The sequence below is a fragment of the Hypomesus transpacificus genome, chromosome 11 (genome assembly GCF_021917145.1).
Source record: "Hypomesus transpacificus isolate Combined female chromosome 11, fHypTra1, whole genome shotgun sequence".
Lineage (NCBI taxonomy): Eukaryota > Metazoa > Chordata > Actinopteri > Osmeriformes > Osmeridae > Hypomesus > Hypomesus transpacificus.
In genome coordinates this window covers 18954827-18977600 of record NC_061070.1, presented here as the reverse complement: position 1 = coordinate 18977600, position 22774 = coordinate 18954827, and the positions used below count along the sequence as shown (strand labels likewise).

Sequence of the window (22774 nt, the reverse complement as noted above, 5' to 3'; positions counted from 1 at the left end):
ACATCAGAAGTCATACGTTTTATAGTGAAACTACACAAGGCCGTCAACATTGTGTCTCCTAACCGTCAGAAACTGAGAGAGGGGAGGAAGAGGAGAGAGAGGGAGGAAGAGGAGGATCAGGCTGAAGGAGGGAGTGGGGCTGAACGAGGCATCATTTTCCTCAGCGAACACAAAAACAAAACAGCCATTTCAGCCTCCTAATTGCTTTAGCAACATTATACACACAGTATTTATAATGCACTGATGAATAATGAAACAGCCCCTCGTGGGAGCGTAGGGGGAAAATGGCCTCAAAGAGATATGATGTAACCGAGGTTAGAGGCATATCTGGTACAAGGGGGACCGCTGCCCTCTCACAATCACAAAGCCATTATCAGCCTGACTAACAAATGAACATGATTCAGTTTAATCAGACACACAAACAACTCCAAGCTCAAACAAACACAGGAGCAAAAAGATGATGCACAAATGAATGAGGTCTGCCGATGAGCACATTAGTCTAACATGCAGACAAGCCCTCACAACAGAGAGAGCCTCATTAGAGTTGTGGTTTAACCAAGCTGGAGATGAGATGCAAATGACATGCAGACAAGAATGCAGAACGATATTGCAGCATGGATCTGCAATGCCAGTCTGGTCTGGTACATCCCACAAAGCAGAAGGGAGAGTAGTCTGACCAGAGGAACACAGACCACAGCAGACCAGAGGAACAGGCCCATTTCAAGGCCTGAAAGCCAGTTTGAACCAGCAGTTAGGAACAGAAAGACACTCCAAAAGCAGGAAACCAATACCGTCTTAAACGACTCACAGCTAAAGACAATTAACTGAATAGTAGACTCTAAAACAGGTCAAACATTCACTGAATCTATTCACTGACAGCTCCTGTTAAATTCATGCTAACCTGTCTACCTGGCTGGCACCAGACTGCAGCTCAGTCAATACCCTGCCGTCTAGCTTGCCAACAAGGAAGAGATTCATCATTTACCAGTCTAAATTAGCAATGACTCGGCGAAACAGATCTGATGACAAACGAATGTCAGAATGGATTACCAAGCCAGAACTCCAGTTGACATGTGGGAGGATCGGTCTCTACAGAGGCCCAAAGAGCACAGTTCAGAGAGAGGAGAGGAGACAGGAGACAGGAGAGAGGAAATGTGACAGGAGGACAAAGTGGATGATCACCTTGACTTGATCAGGGTTGGCAGTGCCTGCAGATAGACCAGCAGCACGTCCACAGGCAGGCAGTGGGTATGATAGCTGCACACCTGGCTGCACACCGTGGACACCCCCAGCTGCTGGGCGTGGTGTGCTAGCTCCACCCCTCTCTGCAGCACCGGGCTGAAGATGTGCGTGTAGAGCTGCCACTGCACCACAGCGTTCCCGCGCAGCGTCAGGTGGCACACGTGCCCGGCGATCTGCTGGCTCAGCTGCCGGTCCTCTCCAAACACCAGCTCCTGGTAGGCCTCCAGGGCGTCCCACCTCCACAGGATGTCCTCCGCCCCCCCTCCACTGGGCAGGATGCCCTGGGAGCGGTAGGACAGGCTGAGGGAGGCCAGCGAGGGCTCCCCCTGCTGCAGTGTCTCCTCCAGGCCCGGCAGCTGGCTGCTGTCCAGAGTGCAGATGTTACAGGAGGCTAGCCTGGCCTTCTCCGAGGGCTGGCCTCCTCCCAGCTGCTCCAGGATCAGCCTGCTCAGCACGCTGAGGACGTGGGCCTGGTAGCTACGCAGCCCCGGGGCCTGGAAGGCGTGGAGCAGGGGCCCCACCACTGAGCGTGGGTCCATGCAGCAGCAGATGCCGGTGGCCTGGACCCCGGCCAGGACCTGGAGCACGGCCGGCCCGCTGGGGGACAGCCGCTGCAGCAGACGCAGACACTGGTGGGAACAGGCCGCCACGCAGCAGCAGCGCTCCGGGTAGCGCACCGCCTCCCCCTCCAGGCCCTCGCCCTCCTCGTCAAACGGGTTGCGGCGGGCGGCCTGCTTGAAGGCGGAGACAGGCAGACCGGAGAGGTCCCGGTGGTGATGCAGGAAGTGAGAGTACTCACAGCGCCGGTGGCGTCGCCGCGCGCACACTGACTGATGCAGCTGCTCCGACTTGGCCTTCTTGACGGCGCCGACGATCTTCAGGACCCCGGCGATGAGGCCCTTCAGCCTCTCGGCGGCTTCGCCCCCGACCTCCGTGGCCTCGCCCCCGACCTCCACGTCCCGGGCCCTCACCAGCCCCTCCAGGCGCAGCGTGGCCGCCTCGAACAGCTCCAGGCCGCGGTGCTGCACGAACTCGTGGAGAAGCTCCAGCGCCTGGCTGAAGAAGAAGGGGTTGGGGGCAGAGGCCTGGAGGCAGCCCAGCAGCAGCTGCAGAACCCCCTCCAGCAGCTCGGGCAGCAGCAGGGCCCGGTGCCGGTAGCGGGAGAAGGAGAAGTCGTCCTGGACCTCCGCCAGGGTCTTCTTGGGCCGCGGGGCGAAGGGGTCGGCCTGTCTGTCCAGGCAGCTGCGGATCTTCAGCGTGGCGCGGAGCAGCTCGGTCAGGCTGCGGCGGAGGCTCTCCGGCAGGGCCTCGCTGGGACCCACGTCCACAGACATGAGGTGGAGGATGGTGCGGAGGAGCATCCTCTGAACCAGGGCTACCGGCTCCTCCCCCCAGCCCCCGGCCAGGTCCTCCCCCCCACCCCCCCCGGGGCCGCAGCAGTCCCCGAACTCAGTGAGGATCTCGGTGAGGGTGGGCACCACGCTCACGGCCAGCCCGGGGTTGTGGTTGATGCCCATGTCGAACTTGCACACCTTCTCCAGCAGGGACAGCAGCACGTGGCAGAGGTCGAAGGGGGAGTTCTCCATGCGGTTGAAGATCGACATGGCGGCAGGGTCTGTTAGGGTCTCCGTATCCAGGGTCTGGGGGCCCGGGGCCCTGGGGTGGGGGTAGGGGGCGCTGGGGTGGGGGTAGGGGGCGGTCATGGCGTCGGGGGTGGGGGGTGGGGGAGCTTGTGACCGGTGGTGCTGACAGCTCACACGGAGTGTGGTGCCGTGAGCTCTCCTCGCCCTTGCCCCGCCCCCCCGGCCCGCGCTTGCCTCGTCCTCAGGCGCCGCGTCCGAGTCTGAGGAGGTCAGCTGGGACCGCCGCGCCTCCTTCACCGAGTGGCGTTGGGAAGTTCTGCGAGAACGCCGCAGCTTCCAGGTTCCATCGGCGTGAGATCTCCTCCAGGAGCCCGGGGCGTCGGGGCCGGTCTTGTCTTGCCCTGCCCTGGGAGGGGCGCTCCTCACCTCCCGGGTCAGGAACACCTCCAGCAGGGACGGCAGGGCGAAATCTGTCAACACAGGAAACAGGAACGCCTCCGTCAGATCGGTCACACCTGCAGGTTCATCCTTCTCAGTGTTTCAAACCTCCAGGCAGCTCCAGGATAATGAGCTCGGTAAGGTTACAGAGAGTAAGACACCATGACTAATCTATACATTTAATGAGTCTTTGATGCCACCGGAGGGAAAATACATTTACATTTACATTTAGTCATTTAGCAGACGCTCTTATCCAGAGTGACTTACAGTAAGTACAGGGACATTCCCCCCGAGGCAAGTAGGGTAAAGTGCCTTGCCCAAGGACACAACGTCAGTTGGCACGGCGGGGAATCGATCCGGCAACCTTCTGATTACTAGCCCAACTCCCTCACCGCTCAGCCATCTGACTCCCATATATACCTTATAAATACCTTGCCTGACCCCAGCTCTTCCCTGGCATATGCGACATCTACTCAAGGGTAAACCTGTTTTATAATCCAAGGCTGAACTGGGGTGGGGAATCAAGAATACCCAATTTTATAGTAAAATTACTTTCCTGTCATTATAACTTCATGTCTTCAGATCGAAAGGTTTTCTAATTAGCCTCAAACTTCATACACACCGGTTGTTCTAATCCAAACCGGTTTAAACCAATTTGGAAATCGTATTGAAGCTAATAGAGGAAAAATGTAGGAAGACCATGTTGGAAGAGATTAGCAAGTCCACACGAAATACCTGTGTTGTCCCTGTGTCACCAGCAGTCTCTGCTCTCATGTACAACAGGGTTTTTAAGAGCAGTTTATCCCTGAACTAAACTAAGAAACATCAATGATGGTAATAGACTGGTGAACAATTCATGAAACAATCTTTTAAAATGCTGGCACATTGTCCAGTGTATTAGACTAGAGTAGGTGAGGTTTCACAGCAAGTGAAACATTAGAACCTCGTCGAGGAAGATGAGCCTCTTCATAAGTGTGTGCTTAGCGCTTAGTGCCAAATCCATAAAACAATGCCTGAAAGTAATACATGTTCCTGTCTACTTTATTAAATCATGTCTCACTCCACAAGAAACCATAACCTGTATTTGTCGGGCTACAGTGCACACCGTGTTGTGAGAGTAATATCGAGCTAATTCAGAAGCTGCTATTGAGGCTAAAGTGCGGTGTTGAAGCAGATGTTAGCTTTGGAGCAGAGTGTGTGTGAGTGTGTGTGTGTGCTAGTGTGTACAGACCTGGAGCTTTCTCCTCCTGGACGGGGATCTTCCAGACCAGCGGCAGCAGAGACAGCAGCAGAGTCAGCAGCTCCTCTCGACAGGTCAGCTCCTGAGAGACCAGGCACAGACAGTCACCTCCTTTCCCTCACAGAACATTACCCCCCCCCCCCCCACACACACACACACACACACACACACTGTCTCTATCGGTCTGAAGTCACAGTGACGCTCCGACTCGTTCTGAAGAGACAGTTCCTCCCCCAGAGCCAGCGCTAACACTTCACATCTAACACTTCACATCTCCCCAGAGCCCCTGGGAGGAAGAGGAGACCGCCAGCCCAGAGCCCCTGGGAGGAAGAGGAGACCGCCAGCCCAGAGCCCCTGGGAGGAAGAGGAGACCGCCAGCCCAGACGGGCTGTGAACGCCGACCAGAACCCAGGCTGACCAACCTGCAGGGGAATCTGGATGGATAAACTACCAGAGAGTGCTAACGAGCAACATCAATGTCTTCAGAAAAGTCCCAGACCAGAATGTCGCTGCAAAACCGTGTTAAAGGGGGTAAGTACGTCTTTGTCAAATCTGACCCTCAACACAGCTACCTTGGGAAGTCTGCAGAAACCAGGAACTCTTCTGTCTCCTTAATTACCCATTTCAGCTAATGTCGGCCTCCAGGGTTGGCTATGTGGCATCTGCTTGACAGCCTTTCCCTAAATACCGGCTCAGTCTTCACCCTGCTGTGGTTCGGGGGAATTCCTCACACAGGAGAGAGAATGCACTCCTGCATTCTGCACTCCTGCATGTGTGAATTAAAGACAAAGAAGAGGGCCCCGTGGCCTGGCATCAACAACACAGGAGATGTGAGGGGCCCTCAGGGATCGCTGGGAAACCCCCACAAGCTCAGATGGACAGGAGATGAACCCAAGACAGATACGCCCTCATCACACCCAGTGTGACTTCACCAGAATCCCAAAAGACAGAAACACTTAGTGGATGAAGAGGAGGTGGGCTAGATTACCACGAGTGTTGAGGACTGTGATAAGACTGTCTCACTGCTGACTGCGACCAGCTAGATGATCACTGATGAGTCAGCAGACCCTCTAGACAGAACAGCGAGGAGTCCGTCTAAACCACTTTAGGTTAAGCTGACCTCACTCTAAAATAGATCAGAATAGCACTTACCGTAGACACCATAACGAAAGTAATGTGACAATTTAAAACCCCATTCCAGAGATGAGAATCAGAGCAGTCCCATAGTCTTTCAGCTGAGGAACTCAGGAATCCTCCTGTTCACATCCAACCTGGTGTGTGTACTAACAAACATGTATCAGATTTCCATGGTTACACAGCCGTGTTGAGAAGGGATGTTTGGGAGAGGGAGCAAATGTGATTTGTGTGAAGTAATGACCTGCACAGCAGATGATGGCACTGTGTGTACCTGAGGATATTATGGTATGTCCCAAACCACAGCTTTAATGAGACTAACAGCTGTTGCAGGCGACACCCCTACTCCACAGATAAACACATTAGCGTCTAGTGAGGCCGATCCAGCCTCTAGTGACACAGATCCAGCCTCTAGTGAGGCAGATCCAGCCTCTAGTGACACAGATCCAGCCTCTAGTGAGGCAGATCCAGCCTCTAGTGAGGTGAGGGCCTGACGGAGACCCAGCCAGTGTAGGGCCCAGGGAGAGAGCAGGGAAACATAACACTCTCTGAGGCTGAGTTAATGCATGTGGACAAACTATCCACGACATGTCACATTTTGATTAACATGACTTAGCTGTCAGTGGCTAAACTGCTCGATGCAGGGTGAGGTTTCTCATCCTTTGGTACATGATCATCTGATTTGACAGTTGATCTTTTCTGTGAATTGAGCTTCATGCTCCATTCTGAATTCCTGACTGAGTAGAAAGCCACTGCTTCAATGTGGCGTTTTCTTTATTTACTGACTCATATACGACTCACATTCTGAGTCATAACACGAGTCGAGTCATTACATGGACAGTAGTTCCTAGTTCCTCTCTGAGTCAGACCTGCTCTCCATCCTTGGTACCTGCTGCATCCTGCAGGTCTTCCTCAGGTCTGACTCCACTCCCTGAGGGGGGTTAGGGTTAGGTCCTCAGGTCTGACTCCACTCCCTGAGGGGGGTTAGGGTTAGGTCCTCAGGTCTGACTCCCTGAGGGGGGTTAGGGTTAGGTCCTCAGGTCTGACTCCCTGAGGGGGGTTAGGGTTAGGTCCTCAGGTCTGACTCCACTCCCTGAGGGGGGTTAGGGTTAGGTCCTCAGGTCTGACTCCCTGAGGGGGGTTAGGGTTAGGTCCTCAGGTCTGACTCCCTGAGGGGGGTTAGGGTTAGGGTTAGGTCCTCAGGTCTGACTCCCTGACGGGGGTTAGGGTTAGGTCCTCAGGTCTGACTCCCTGAGGGGGGTTAGGGTTAGGTCCTCAGGTCTGACTCCCTGACGGGGGTTAGGGTTAGGGTTAGGTCCTCAGGTCTGACTCCCTGAGGGGGGTTAGGGTTAGGGTTAGGTCCTCAGGTCAGATGGGAGTCAGATGGCTGAGCGGTGAGGGAGTCGGGCTAGTAATCAGAAGGTTGCCGGATCGATTCCCTGCTGTGCCAAAATGACGTTGTGTCCTCGGGCAAGGCACTTCACCCTATTTGCCTCGGGGGGAATGTCCCTGTACTTACTGTAAGTCGCTCTGGATAAGAGTGTCTGCTAAATGACTAAATCTCAGGTCTGACTCCCTGAGGGGGGTTAGGGTTAGGGTTAGGTCCTCAGGTCTGACTCCCTGAGGGGGGTTAGGGTTAGGTCCTCAGGTCTGACTCCCTGAGGAGGGTGTCCCACCCCAGGCCGAGCACAGGCCCTGGTTAGACTGCTCCTCCCTTTCTGGAAGCTTCCATGGTTAGACACTGCTAATGGAGGTATGGGCGCATTAACATTCCTCCCATGAAGGCTGTGCCAGAAAGATATCAATACTCTGGGATCAATGCTGGAAGTAGTTCCAGGGGCAGGCTAGGGCTGACTCCATGCCAAGACACCCATTTGAATGAACCAATGTCCTTGATTGAATCAATCACATGCGCAGACACAACTACACAGCTACACAGTAACACAGCTACACATAAATCTACTGGTCCTTAGTTACGCACGCATAAACTCCCCCTATGTGTCGTATGTGTTCAGTGTGTGTGTATTATCAGTGTTTGGAAGGCGTTGTTAGGACGTGACTGTGTGGATGAGATCTCCCAGTGTCACCGCAGGGTCAGTCACAGGCCTTGTCACAATTATCAGAGGAACAGAGTGAGCCTGTGTACTAGACCAACAGACAACATGCTCTCAATGCTCTCAGCATTATATTTAAAAAAGCCCAGATCATTACAGAGAGGCAGAGAAGACAGGAGCATTCCCGAGGATAGGGTTACTGACTGGAGGATAGGGTTACTGACTGGAGGATAGGGTGAGGGACTGGAGGATAGGGTTAGTGACTGGAGGATAGGGTGAGGGACTGGAGGATAGGGTGAGGGACTGGAGGATAGGGTTAGTGACTGGAGGATAGGGTTAGTGACTGGAGGATAGGGTTAGTGACTGGAGGATAGGGTTAGTGACTGGAGGATAGGGTTAGTGACTGGAGGATAGGGTTAGTGACTGGAGGATAGGGTTAGTGACTGGAGGATAGGGTTACTGACTGGAGGATAGGGTTAGTGACTGGAGGATAGGGTGAGGGACTGGAGGATAGGGTTAGTGACTGGAGGATAGGGTGAGGGACTGGAGGATAGGGTTACTGACTGGAGGATAGGGTTACTGACTGGAGGATAGGGTGAGGGACTGGAGGATAGGGTTACTGACTGGAGGATAGGGTTAGTGACTGGAGGATAGGGTTAGTGACTGGAGGATAGGGTTAGTGGCTGGAGGATAGGGTTAGTGGCTGGAGGATAGGGTTAGTGGCTGGAGGATAGGGTTAGTGACTGGAGGATAGGGTTAGTGACTGGAGGATAGGGTTAGTGACTGGAGGATAGGGTTAGTGACTGGAGGATAGGGTTAGTGGCTGGAGGATAGGGTTAGTGGCTGGAGGATAGGGTTAGTGACTGGAGGCAGCCTGTCTCCATCTCCTTCTCATTTCACTCAGGTCACATCAGTGCTCCTGCACCCAGGTGTGTTGTGCTGGCTGTCTCACCTGGTCTATGATGGAGTCCAGTGTGCTGAGTAGCAGGAAGCCACGCCCCCTAACCAGGTACTCTCCCAGCGCCGCCATGTGGCTCTCCTCCTCGTCCTCCTCGCGTGACTCCGCCCTCTGAGACTCCGCCCTCTGAGACTCCGCCCTCTGAGACTCCGCCCTCTGAGACTCCGCCCGCTGAGCCACCGCGCTGCACAGCTGGTGAACGTCTGTCAGGAACTCCCTCGCCAGCGTGTTACTGGCCCCACTCATGTCCGAGCTGAGAGAGGGGGCGAGAGACATAGAGATAATGTAGAGAGAGGGGGCGAGAGACATCGAGATGATGCAGAGAGAGGGGACGAGAGACAGAGAGATGATGTAGAGAGAGGGGGCGAGAGACAGAGAGATGATGTAGAGAAAGGGGGCGAGAGACATAGAGATGATGTAGAGAGAGGGGGCGAGAGACAGGGAGATGATGCAGAGAGAGGGGACGAGAGACAGAGAGATGATGCAGAGAGAGGGGGGGGAGAGACAGAGATGATGCAGAGAGAGGGGGGAGAGACAGAGAGATGATACAGAGAGAGGGGGGGGAGAGAGAGAGATGATGCAGAGAGAAATCGAGATGATGCAGAGAGAGGGGACGAGAGACAGAGAGATGATGCAGAGAGAGGGGACGAGAGACAGAGAGAGATGGAGAGAGCGAAAGTGATGGAGAGGGAGAGAGACAGAGTGAAAGTGTGAAATAGAGGGATGGGGCGAGAGAGATAAATAACACATGATGCAAAGGATCAAGTTTTTTTTGATACAGACACTAGCAGCGGGAAATGTGATCAAGTCTCTAGACCTCCAGTATCTCCAGAGGAGCCAATCAATTAGTCTGTGGACTCACCAACGATCCTGAGTGATGCTACAATACTGGACGTTAGCGTTAGTGGATACACGATGAAATGAATAAAGACATGTGATACAGCCAGAAGTAAGTGATGCTTATCTGATGGTGTTTTACAAACATTGACTAACAAATGGAAACTTGGGCCTGAAATGAGTCTATGGGTTCACTGGAGGCTTATCATCGGTGATTGTTTATAGATAGCTAAACTATTCCATCTGAAAGTGTTAGAGTAGAACTGAAAAGGTTTAAAGCTGCTTGAAACTTGTTGTCAAAATGTTTGCCATGTTGGCAGCAAGTGAACAGGAGCTAATTTAGGCTCAAACGTTTTAAGTGAAGAAACAACATGAAATCTGGCGGCTCCTTGACAGTTCACACGACGACGTCCACAAAACTTCATCTGACTAGGCATGAAAGCACCACACACACCTAACTACCCACCCACATAGCCTATGCCTCATCTCAAAGGTCTGCTCACCAAATGTTCACCAAACACACAAATCCACAACATTCCTTCCACCAAACCTCAGAGGCAAAATAAGCCAAACAAGAGCATAGGAATGTTCCTTAATCTCACCAGAGGTTAGATGTGGGAAAACCTTTCTTCCCCTCATTGTGAACCGTGCGTTCCAGGCTAAGACGCAGATCCCCTGGTTGTGTCCGCATTCTTCCACGCAGCACTGACTGAATTTTCTGTCCCGCGGCACAAATTCCATTAAATCGGAATTTCAAATGGAAACGTTCCAGATTTGCAGTTGATCAGTGCGTCACATGAAAGCATGTGCTGTCACATGATGCTGGTGCTGGCCCTGGGACGCTGACATGCCCCCTGCCTCCTCTGGAGCTCCAGAAACCTCCTCTGGTGGCTCCAGCCAGCCTCCAGGGTGCCGGCTAGCACCCAGAGATGTAGGTGGAGTCATACTACAGCGACACAATGGCCAGTTTGTTGGCTTTTTTTTAAACCTTGTTAATAAAAAAACTACTACTTCAGGTGGGAAAAACTGAGCAGTCACTGACGGGAAACTCTCTCTCTCCCAAACGTCCACAAACACCAACTAAAAAGTATTTACAACAATTGATTTATCTCTCCATGCCCTTAACAGTCTGATAGTATGGGTCGCTGCTGAAGCCAGACCTGTCCCGCCTCTCTGCAGAGGATTTTGGTAGCTTCTATAAAGACGACTGTCTAGGATTGCTCAGGCCAGCTCCCACAGCTCCACAGCCCCACAGCCTCACAGCCTCACAGCCTCACAGCCTCACAGCCTCACAGCCTCAGCTCCACAGCCCCACAGCCCCACAGCCCCACAGCTCCACAGCCCCACAGCCCCACAGCCCCACAGCCCCACCCCACAGCTCCACAGCCCCACAGCCCCACAGCCCCACAGCTCCACAGCTCCACAGCCCCACAGCCCCACAGCCCCACAGCTCCACCCCACAGCTCCACAGCCCCACAGCTCCACAGCCCCACAGCCCCACAGCCCCACAGCCCCACAGCCCCACAGCCCCACAGCTCCACCTCTCCCTGCCCCTGGGTCTGTCTGGATACGGCAGCCTGCCTCTCTCCTATACTGGCCTCTCCTGGTCAGATCACTCTCAGCCCGGGCCCTGGTGCACAGCTAGTCTGGCAGAGAACAATAGTTGGAGTTAACATGCTTCTGCAGAATCCTCACACAACAGGCTTGAGTGTCTCTGTGTGTCTTGTGCAACCACAAGGACTGGCAGAAGCATGTGTCCCTGCAATGGCTGGGTTCCACTTCCAGTGTGTTGGTTGTTTGCACTGATCTCACACTGTTGTGTGTTTGTACTTGTGTGTTTGTGTAGTCTTGCGTACTCTGTTGCACCCTGGTCCTGAAGAAACACCATCTTGTCATCATAAGGGCCTGATTCTGGAGGGTAAACACATCCCAGTCAACGAGGTCTTCACCACGAGACTGACAGTCCAAAGGAAGTCTCCAGATTACACTGTAGAATCTCGTGAATGACATGTGAGCCACTGAAATTCTATGATCAAAAATCTAATGTACTGTGCTAAGCCAGCAGGAGCGCTACAGAGCAAGCTGGCTAGGGAGGAGATGTAGCTGATTACAAGTCAAACACCCAAAAGGGCATGAATCTGACAACTCTGCAAAGAATGAAGCTTATATATGTGTATATATATGCACGCACGCACGCACACACATATATATAATAAAGCATGACACATTCTAGGATCACATATAATGATAAGGTTATACCTTATGATTCATACAAGCTTTCTTCTTGTAGAGCAACTGTTCCCACAACCTGATACTGGGACTGTTACTAAGAGACAGTCATTACAAACCCAGCGATAAGGAAGGCTTGCCGGAAACCATGCTACTGCACACAGGATCCTTTCTTCAGCACGTCTGAAATGTCATGTTCTTTCCATCTCCGCTAATTAAAGGGGCACTACTAGATCCTGAAACACTTAGCTTGTTTTTGCACGTCCTGTAGAGTTTATTAGCAGATCTGCCTCCAAAAACTACATTTCCTTCTGTCCCACTTCACAGCGCGACAGAACACAGTTATGAGGGGCCAGGGGTTTACAGTACACCACTAGCGGCTTACTGCAGTATTCAGGGTCAGTAGACATACAGGAGGGTGTAGCTCAGGGTCTATACTGGAGCGGTGAGGAGGGTGTAGCTCAGGGTCTATACTGGAGCGGTGAGGAGGGTGTAGCTCAGGGTCTATACTGGAGCGGTGAGGAGGGTGTAGCTCAGGGTCTATACTGGAGCGGTGAGGAGGGTGTAACTCAGGGTCTATACTGGAGCGGTGAGGAGGGTGTAGCTCAGGGTCTATACTGGAGCGGTGAGGAGGGTGTAGCTCAGGGTCTATACTGGAGTGGTGAGGAGGGTGTAGCTCAGGGTATATACTGGAGCGGTGAGGAGGGTGTAGCTCAGGGTCTATACTGGAGCGGTGAGGAGGGTGTAGCTCAGGGTCTATACTGGAGTGGTGAGGAGGGTGTAGCTCAGGGTCTATACTGGAGTGGTGAGGAGGGTGTAGCTCAGGGTCTATACTGGAGCAGTGAGGAGGGTGTAGCTCAGGGTTTATACTGGAGCGGTGAGGAGGGTGTAGCTCAGGGTCTATACTGGAGTGGTGAGGAGGGTGTGGCTCAGGGTATATACTGGAGCGGTGAGGAGGGTGTAGCTCAGGGTCTATACTGGAGCGGTGAGGAGGGTGTAGCTCAGGGTATATCTACCAGAACTTCAGGGTGTCCTTGTTCCTCCGGAGGTGAACGTGACCAACACAGTGGAACATACACAGGAAGCTCTCCAGACACTGTAGACTGACCTGCACACAGAGAGAGAACACACACACACACAGGATCACACACACACACACACAGAGGAAACACACATGTCAGAGATAATATTCAACACAACAGCAGCTGAAATGTTGCCTATTACTGATTAAGGACTGGGTCAAGCTCTCTTGCGGCTCTCTAACCCTTTGAGATCAAAGAAGATATGCAGAAGATGTTTTTTACAGTTCAAAGTCTGGTGAATGTAAAGGCTCCAGGTGTCTGTTGATTAAAAACATTGGTACTCAGAGAGGATCCTCTGGTTAGTCAGAGGAGTCAGGCTCAGTGACATCAGATGTAGTGTGGAGATACACTTTCCTTTACTAGGCAACGGTTCTGTTTTTTATTCCTTCCACAATCATCTTATCAGTCACACTAGCTCTCTCTACGCACCAACGCACAGACACTGACAGTGGGTCCACACACGCACACACACACGACAAACCACCTCATTCACATTACTACCAGACACGACTGGTTAAAACACACACACAACACCCGTGGGTCACCATGACGTCTAATTAAGCCTCACCAAAGCCACTTCCATGTGAGCAGGCACACTGGCCCCGCCCCACTGGCCACGCCCCACTGGCCACGCCCCACTGGCCCCACCCCACTGGCCCCGCTGGCCACAGCACGAGAGCCCAGAGGAGCTGGTTCTGTCAGGTGTGTGCAGCCAGCTCACCAGTGTGCTCACCAGTGTGCTCACCAGTGTGCTCACCAGTGTGCTCACCACTCTGCTCACCACTCTGCTCACCACTCTGCTCACCACTCTGCTCACCACTCTGCTCACCACTCTGCTCACCACTCTGCTCACCACTCTGCTCACCACTCTGCTCACCACTCTGCTCACCACCCTGCTCACCACTCTGCTCACCACTCTGCTCACCACCCTGCTCTGCTCTCAGTCCCTCACATCACACTGCTTTCACTGTTACATGAGGCTAGACTCTTCCTTCCTTTTAGTGTTACGACAGCAGCAGCTTCTTGACTCAGACTCACCCCCTGAACCAGACCAGTCCCAGCTCACCCCAGAGGAACCAGGTCACCGTGACTACGCATGTTCTGGTAGTTAATATGACCGTGTCACATGATCACACAACAGGAAGTCCTTAACACACCTTGAGGTTTGAGGGCTAATCAAATCAGACCGTCACATTTCGAGTGCAGTAAAAAAGGAGAGTGCAGATCAGGAGAAACCATGTTTCTGTCTGACTCACCAGTGCCAGGAGGGAGGGGGCCCTGGGTCCTCCCCCTCAGGCCAGCAGTGGGCCCCCCCACCCTCCTCATGGGGTCACTGCACACCAGAGGACTGGACAGCACCACACAGCCCACAGGGTGTGGGAGAGGAAGACTAAAGCAAGAATGAGAAACACAGGAGTGATGGGGTAAAGCAAAACAGGAACATAAACACACAGGGAGAAATGAGTCTGGTGTCAGATGAAAGTAAAGACATGAAGAGAGAGAGAGACATAGAGAGAGAGACAGAGAGACATAGAGAGAGAGAGAGACATAGAGAGAGAGAGAAACAGAGAGAGAGAGAGAGAGAGAGAGAGAGAGACATAGAGAGAGAGACATAGAGAGAGAGAGAGACAGAGAGACATAGAGAGAAAGAGAGAGAGACATAGAGAGAGAGACATAGAGAGAGAGAGAGAGAGAGAGAGAGAGAGAGAGAGAGAGAGAGAGAGAGAGAGAGAGAGAGAGAGATAAACAGAGAGAGAGACAGAGAGAGAGAGAGAGAGAGAGAGAGAGAGACAGAGAGAGAGAGAGAGAGAGAGAGAGAGAGAGAGAGAGAGAGAGAGAGAGAGAGAGAGAGAGAGACAGAGAGAGAGACAGAGAGAGAGAGAGAGAGAGAGAGAGAGAGAGAGGGAGACAGAGAGAGAGAGAGAGAGAGAGAGAGAGAGAGGAGTCTGGTGTCAGATGAAAGTAAAGACATGGAGGATGATGGACGGGGGGGCAGGGAGAGGGAAAGATGTGTTTTGTAAAACTACTTCGCCAATACAAGCAACTGGATTCAGGCTGGCACTCATGTCGATGAACAGCCATATTTCCTGGCTGCAGAACACTTTGGCAAACAATTGCAGGCACGTACGCACACTGAACCTGTGCTGAATGCAAAGTGAAACTAAGGTTTTATCAGAGTGCAACAGAAGCTCTCCTAACTAGCCAGCAAGGCTGTTTACCTTATTATCTGATCAAGTACAGTATAAGCTAAACACAGCATTATCAGAGCAGGAGACAAACCATAGCAGGAGAGGGATTTGATAAAGGTTGAGGGAAACTTCATAATAATCACCAGCTTTTCAAAGTCCTCTTCCCGTAAACAGACAGAGAAACTGGCCTCTGGAACCCTAAAGTTCATCCAAACTTCCTCATAGATACCAGTGTCATACCAGTGTCATACCAGTATCATACCAGTGTCATACCAGTGTCATACCAGTGTCATACCAGTGTCATACCAGTGTCATACCAGTGTCATACCAGTGTCATACCAGTATCATACCAGTATCATACCAGTTGGGCACTCATTCTATCTGGCAACACACAAACAATTCTTGGTTTCAGTAAAAGCTCTGTGTAAACCTGTCTAATACCACGTGACTAAGTCAAGATGCTGCTTTGCATGCACGCTGCAGATGGCCTCTCTTCACACTCTATATCTAGCACCACATGTTAGAAACAGAACAGTGAGACTGAACACCTTACGTCTCACCCATAAGAGACATCTCTGCTTTGTTCTGGATCCTTCTGTAGTCACAGCTGGCTCAACCAAAGGGTTATGAACGCGTGGTGTCGTACCATGAGGGCGACGGAGCCATAGAACACAAGTGGATTATTGAATGCGATATCTGCATGCAGTATTCACACTGCTTTAGAAATAAACAAAGGCTGACATGTTGAAAGAGACAACACAGAGTGTTCTCTGTGACTCATTTCTCTCTGGCTGGCTGTGTCTCCATCACCACTTCCTGTTACAGCAGGAGGGGGAAGACTCAAACCATCCGGATCATGATGGACCCAGACAGGCTACACCACGTGTGTGTGTGTGAGTGAGTGAGTGAGTGAGTGAGTGAGTGAGTGAGTGAGTGAGTGAGTGAGAGAGAGAGAGAGAGAGAGAGAGTTGCCTAAATCCAGCCCCCTGATCATGAGAGGTCTGGTCATGGGAGCGATGCTGGCTGAGTCACCCAATCCATTAGAAAACGTCCTTTCCCGCTCTCGTGGCTATTCATGTTCCTGGTGGGGGGTCTGGGGGGAGGCAGCGAGCGACGTGATCCCATCCTCGTGAGAGAGCCCTGTAGTCACATCATGTTTTTCCGGTTGAGGAGCGAGCTGATCTAATCTGACATCTGAGTGATGAGCATCATGAGGTGTCCCGGGTCCAGGACCCTCCGACTAGCCAGAGAGCACACACACACACACACACACCCTCACCTGCTACACAGGACCAGCACACACACACTCACCTGCTACACAGGACCAGCACACACACCCTCACCTGCTACACAGGACCAGCACACACACACACACACACACCCTCACCTGCTACACAGGACCAGCACACACACCCTCACCTGCTACACAGGACCAGCACACACACACACACACACCCTCACCTGCTACACAGGACCAGCACACACACCCTCACCTGCTACACAGGACCAGCACACACACCCTCACCTGCTACACAGGACCAGCACACACACCCTCACCTGCTACACAGGACCAGCACACACACACTCACCTGCTGCTACACAGGACCAGTACACACACCCTCACCTGCTACACAGGACCAGCACACACACACTCACCTGCTACACAGGACCAGCACACACACACTCACCTGCTGCTACACAGGACCAGCACACACACCCTCACCTGCTACACAGGACCAGCACACACACACTCACCTGCTACACAGGACCAGCACACACACACTCACCTGCTACACAGGACCAGCACACACACCCTCACATGCTACACAGGACCAGCACACACACCCTCACCTGCTACACAGGACCAGCACACACACACACACACACACACACACACCCTCACCTGCTACACAGGACCAGCACACAAACACCCTCACCTGCTACACAGGACCAGCACACACACACTCACCTGCTGCTACACAGGACCAGCACACACACCCTCACCTGCTACACAGGACCAGCACACACACACACTCACCTGCTACACAGGACCAGCACACACACACTCACCTGCTACACAGGACCAGCACACACACACTCACCTGCTACACAGGACCAGCACACAAACACCCTCACCTGCTACACAGGACCAGCACACACACACTCACCTGCTGCTACACAGGACCAGCACACACACACTCACCTGCTGCTACACAGGACCAGCACACACACACTCACCTGCTGCTACACAGGACCAGCACACACACACTCACCTGCTGCTACACAGGACCAGCACACACACACTCACCTGCTGCTACACAGGACCAGCACACACACACTCACCTGCTGCTACACAGGACCAGCACACACACACTCACCTGCTGCTACACAGGACCAGCACACACACACTCACCTGCTGCTACACAGGACCAGCACACACACACTCACCTGCTGCTACACAGGACCAGCACACACACACTCACCTGCTGCTACACAGGACCAGCACACACACACACTCACCTGCTGCTAGAGACCAGCACACACACCCTCACCTGCCACTACTGAGGGCGAGCACGCACACACTCACCTGCCGAACGAGCCTAAACACACGGCTAGCTGGATTACCTCTGGCTACCTCCGCTTGCATCAGCTTGTAAACACACTCTGGTGCATACAGAGGCAGCAAGGCTACACAGGAAATGAGAAAATAACGACTTGCTGCTTTCAGCTGCAGTTAGATGACTTCTCAGCCCCTTATTATGTTTTTTTTTCACCTGAGATCTAGTCCTGAATAATGTTTACTACTTCTGTGTTGAACCAGCTAAAAAAAAGCTGTCTAGTCTTTCAAAACTGTGGTCCATAAAAGGACAACAATGCTACTGTACTGTACATCCAACACCCCTCACAGCTGCCCCTTCAGGGACAGGAGAGGAGGAGGAGGAGAGGAGGGGAGACAGGAGAGGAGGAGGAAGAGGAGGGGAGACAGGAGAGGAGGAAGAGGAGGGGAGAGGAGAGGAGGAGAAGAGGGGACAGGATAGGAGGGGATGGTTCCAAAAGGAGAGAGGGAGGGCTAATGACATGCCCACTGGTGGAAGAAAATAACCAGGGTAGTGCAGAGGTTGAAATTTGACTCAGCAGAGCACCAGAGAGATTAATTATTCACACCTTAAGTCAACAGTTTGGAACCAAGTCAGACCCCAGAACGAGCCTAGGGTAACGCCTAGGACAGTCTTAGTAGGACTAGGCTACTGTACGCAACATGGCATTTTGCATACCCGCATATCAAAAACACTCAAATGTGGGTGATTCAAATACATAGCAAATTAGAACCCCCTCACCCCCCAAAATGTTAAGCTTGTTTTCTAACATGCCAGTAAAAGGCTGACTTCAGAGGCAGGAGTCTGGCCGGGGCGGCAGGAAGCTGAACATGTGGTCAGGATCCTTCATGTGGGTAAACTGCTCTCAAACTAACTTCCTCTCACTGAGGTAACTTTCAACTGTAAACAATACGCCCACACGAAAACAAACTGTGTGGTCTGCATTACTGGGTCTGGGTGATTCTGTAGGTTATGAAAGTCTGATAGCATGATAACTCGCTCCTCAAACCCAGATAAACCTGGTTTGGTTTTACTCACAGGCTCTCTCCCTGGAGCCCCGTGAGGCCCGATCAGCCACACACCCACACCAGTCTGCCTGAGACAAGGACCAGGCTGCCTGAGACAAGGACCAGTCTGCCTGAGACAAGGACCAGGCTGCCTGAGACAAGGACCAGCCTGCCTGAGACAAGGACCAGCCTGCCTGAGACAAGGACCAGGCTGCCTGAGACAAGGACCAGCCTGCCTGAGACAAGGACCAGTCTGCCTGAGACAAGGACCAGTCTGCCTGAGACAAGGACCAGGCTGCCTGAGACAAGGACCAGCCTGCCTGAGACAAGGACCAGTCTGCCTGAGACAAGGACCAGGCTGCCTGAGACAAGGACCAGCCTGCCAAGTCAGCAGAGCCCCAACTTAACTTCCACTCCTCCTTGATTCAGCGTGTTTTACTCAGAGCACAGTAAGTGCTGCAGTTCGCTGACTTCTCAGGAGTTAGGCTACACTGCAGTCTCACTGAAACGAGAGTGTTTCTGCCATACCCATCAGCATTTAGCTGCACATAAATATCCACTTGGTAGTAAATGGAGTGTGGCGGCGCGTGGCGTGCGTCCGGGCGTCTGAAAGGCAGGCGATGGATGAGGGAAGGCTGTGACCAGCCCAGATAGGAGACCGTACACTAGACAGCTTAGGGAACAGAGTCAGTGTGGCAGCGAGCCTCGTTCGCCCCTCTCTCTGACGGCTGGTCTATCACCAGTGATAACGCCGCCCCTCTTATCGTGTCGTCTTCAGCAGAAACGTTTTAATCATAAGGTACCGACACAACAGGAATTAGCCCACTGGCAAAGAACACTACAACTAGATATCTGTTCAAACCAGGGTCGGACTGGCCGTCGGGAGTCGAGAGATTTCCTGAACGGCCGGTCAAATGGCCGCGCATGATGCAAAAACAAAAATATATATATATAGAAATAAAATGTGTCCACACTTTTGACTGGTACTGTGTATATATATATATATATATATATATATATTATAATAATACACGGTCGTGGGCCGGTCTGCATTTCAAAGTCCCGGGCCGTTTTTCAGTCCCAGTCAAGACCTGCTTCAGACTGTGTCAAACCTGTCGGATGTGTAGCAGTTTTAAACACTTACATTTGTAAGACCAGTCCGCTCTCTTGGTGAGTAGAAAGTGTAATCAGTCACACAAACAGCTTGTACAGTAGGGCAGCCAAATTAATTTAATATCAATCCAGGATTTATTAATAACATCTGCTTCTAAAAACAGCAAGAGGTGGTTTACTGCTGTGGTCTGACACTTGTTGGAGTATAACTAACAGATCCTCCTTTCTACAGCATGAGACTTTCACTTTCAGGTTTATTGAAGGATCATGTGAGGCCACAAAACTTGACCTTTGAGTTGTGCCCTCTGCCAGAGACCGTAGATGATAAACCTCTGCTGTTCTACCTGGCAGGGAAGTTCCCTAAATTTGACTGGTTCGTTTTCCCTGCACACTTTGTCTGATCCACAGACGTCGGATTTCCCTTCTTAAATCCCCCTGATGGGGCAGTAGTGAGTGGAGGCAGCCTTCAGGTGATCACAGAAGACAGGAGGAGCTGATTCAGACCTCTGGATATCTGGGGTTCTCCATTCATTTGCACTTCTTATCTCTACTCTTGCTGCATGAGTTCAGCTTCTGGTCGGCACCTCTCTGTGTCTCCGACTGTCTCTGGAGGAGAGGAGCTCCCTCTAAGTTTGACTGGGAGTTTTTCCTCGTCTTCTTTGAGGATTTAGGTTGGTTAAGGGGCAGTTCTCTGTGACATTGCGCGAGTGAGTGATACACATTAGTGTAACAATCACAAGTGTCAGCTATGCAGGGACATGAAGCAGAGTGCTTCAGTTACATAGTAAAGACTGACTCTAGTGAAGCTATCACGATGTGAAGAGGCAGCCCCAGAACAGGCACACTAACAGGGGAAACACATCTGTCCTGGTTTATGTCCGACAGAGGAGGAACCGAAGGAGCAGAACAGTTCCACAAATGAAATGTACATTTAGACAGAGCACTTTAGCCACACTACCAAAACAAACAAACACAGAAATAAGACCTTTTTAAACCAGAGAAGCACAAAACAGCTGCTTCCATCTTGCTGAGGAGGCGTCAGCGTCGCCATAGAAACGAGAGACATGTGAGTGGTGGTTCTCACCCTGTGTCAAGGAGGAAGCAAAATGCACAGTCTGTTTGTTGACAGAAGCCTGGCCCGGAGCATACATAGCAGTAACGAGCAGGAACCAGGAGGCTGGTGATAACCACCGTACTGGAGAACACAAGCTGCAGCAGGCAGCTAAGGCTGGCTACAATAAACAACACAAAAACTGACAAGGCATCCTGTTTGAGGATCGTAACACTGGTGGGCCTGTGTGTCATCATGTGCCTCATTCACACCCCACCCTCATAAAATACCCATAACCCCTAAAGGCCCCCTAGGTTAAGGACTAGCGTCTAGGCCAGATGGCTGTTGAATCTGCTGTTGAATCCCCAATCCTGACTAGAGTAGAGACACTAATCTGAATCCCGTGATCTGGCTGCTGTGGCTGGTTGTGTGTGTGTGTGTGGGGGGGGGGGGGGGGTTGCAGCAAGGGAGGTCAACTCTCATCTCCCAAGACAGCTTCCTGTAATCAGTGAGAATTAACCCCAAAAAACGACATAGCCAAGCACAAACTTCAGCGCCAGACTGGACAGCACTGCGCACTGTGGTTGACACCCGCCTAAACAGGTCCGGCTTAAACAGCTCTGCAGTACCCTACTGTGGCTCACACATGTTGCTTTAAGTGCAACCGAATACAGTGAGATTACTCAAGTCCGTTAACACCCACCCACACAATCTGCCTGCAAACACACACACACACAAACTGTTGTTTAATATACTTGTGACAGACCTACTGCACTCCCTGTAAGGCAGTTTTACAGGACATCCTGGCAACAGTGTAGGTATAAATCTTAGAGACCTTAACGGAAAAATATACCATCATGTCTGAACGCCGATCTGGGAAGAGACTGCCATTGACTGTATAATCCACTTGATATCAAGCAAGCCTCTTCCTTTATGGAAACAGGCGATTGGCCTGTCACCTTACCTGAAACTTGAGAACTCATACAGGTGTAATGACTTCAGCCATGACATTTACCTGTAGATCCGCGCCCTGCAGTCTGCAGTCCATGTAGTTCTCCCAGGCAAATGACAGATTAGCCAAGTGTGGATTGGCCATGTCGGAAACTTCTCCAGGCACAGAGGGGTAATGTTAGGTGGATCAGATCAGTCCTCATCGAAGGAAAGGGTAAACTGGGGGAAGTTCAAATCGCCCCACAGTCAACCAAAGTGCAAAATCACAGACGATTCCTATTTTTACGTCAGTAATCCATTGAATTGCTTCATCTCTCTGTAGTCGGCATCACTCGGCAGAGCGAGCGCTGCTCAGTTAGAACTTGGAAGGACCGATGCGAAATCATATCATCCAGCTCGTGCACAGCTCCAACACAATCCTGTAAAGAACATACATTAAATGATAAATACACTTACCTAACTTAATTATGGTAGCTAGCGAACTGTATTGATGTCCACATCTCTACACACGCACTTGCTTCATACACAACGTTACAATGGGCTTTGTGATTGTTTTGACTAGCTAACCGGGCAGCAAGCTAACGGGTTACGTTAGCTAACGTTGGCTGGCGTGTAAACAGAATGATGCGTATAGCTAGTGCTGCTAGTTAGCTAGTAAAGACAAAAAACCTTAAGCTTCCAGACTCGATAATATACAAATAACGAACGTAGTTTGCAAACTAGCAGGGACAGCACAGTACAGTATCCGGCAAGAGCGTCTCGTGCACAGAGCAGCAATTGAGTTAAGGGACCATTTTTCACCCCACGTTACTGTAGCCTGTCACACAGTATCAGCTGTCAAACACTGTCCCACCGCCGCATAATGCTAGCAATCTAGCTAGGCGACTAAAGCTGGCAACGAATGACGTCTAGCAAATACATATATCAAGATTCAATGTGTTAAACTCTGTGAAAACTCCAAATTGTCATGTTGTCACTTTAAGATCTACAGAGCAGATTTCTGGCATACCTGACCTGTTCAATGCGACTCCAGGTAGCTTCCAGCCAGCGATTCAGTCACTGGGAAAGA

At 51.7% G+C, this 22774-nt stretch overlaps 1 protein-coding gene across 8 annotated transcripts in view; it reads right to left on the bottom strand.

The window, feature by feature from the left end:
- Positions 1-22773, bottom strand: part of lyst (lysosomal trafficking regulator) — a 55188-nt gene extending 32415 nt beyond the window's left edge. For 3 of the 8 annotated variants that reach the window (XM_047029351.1, XM_047029359.1, XM_047029354.1), the window contains exons 1-6: positions 22720-22773; positions 21770-22124; positions 12732-12823; positions 8644-8902; positions 4495-4585; positions 1183-3295 (exon numbers count right to left, since the gene is read on the bottom strand). In XM_047029351.1, the coding sequence (XP_046885307.1) occupies positions 1183-3295; positions 4495-4585; positions 8644-8902; positions 12732-12823; positions 21770-21850 (2636 nt within the window). In that variant the 5' untranslated portion in view covers positions 21851-22124; positions 22720-22773. Of the gene's footprint in view, positions 1-1182; positions 3296-4494; positions 4586-8643; positions 8903-12731; positions 12824-14053; positions 14359-17573; positions 17852-21769; positions 22125-22161; positions 22513-22714 lie in introns of those variants that run through there. The other 5 variants (XM_047029352.1, XM_047029353.1, XM_047029355.1 and 2 more) reach the window with 5 other exon arrangements.
- Position 22774: the final 1 nt, after the last annotated feature.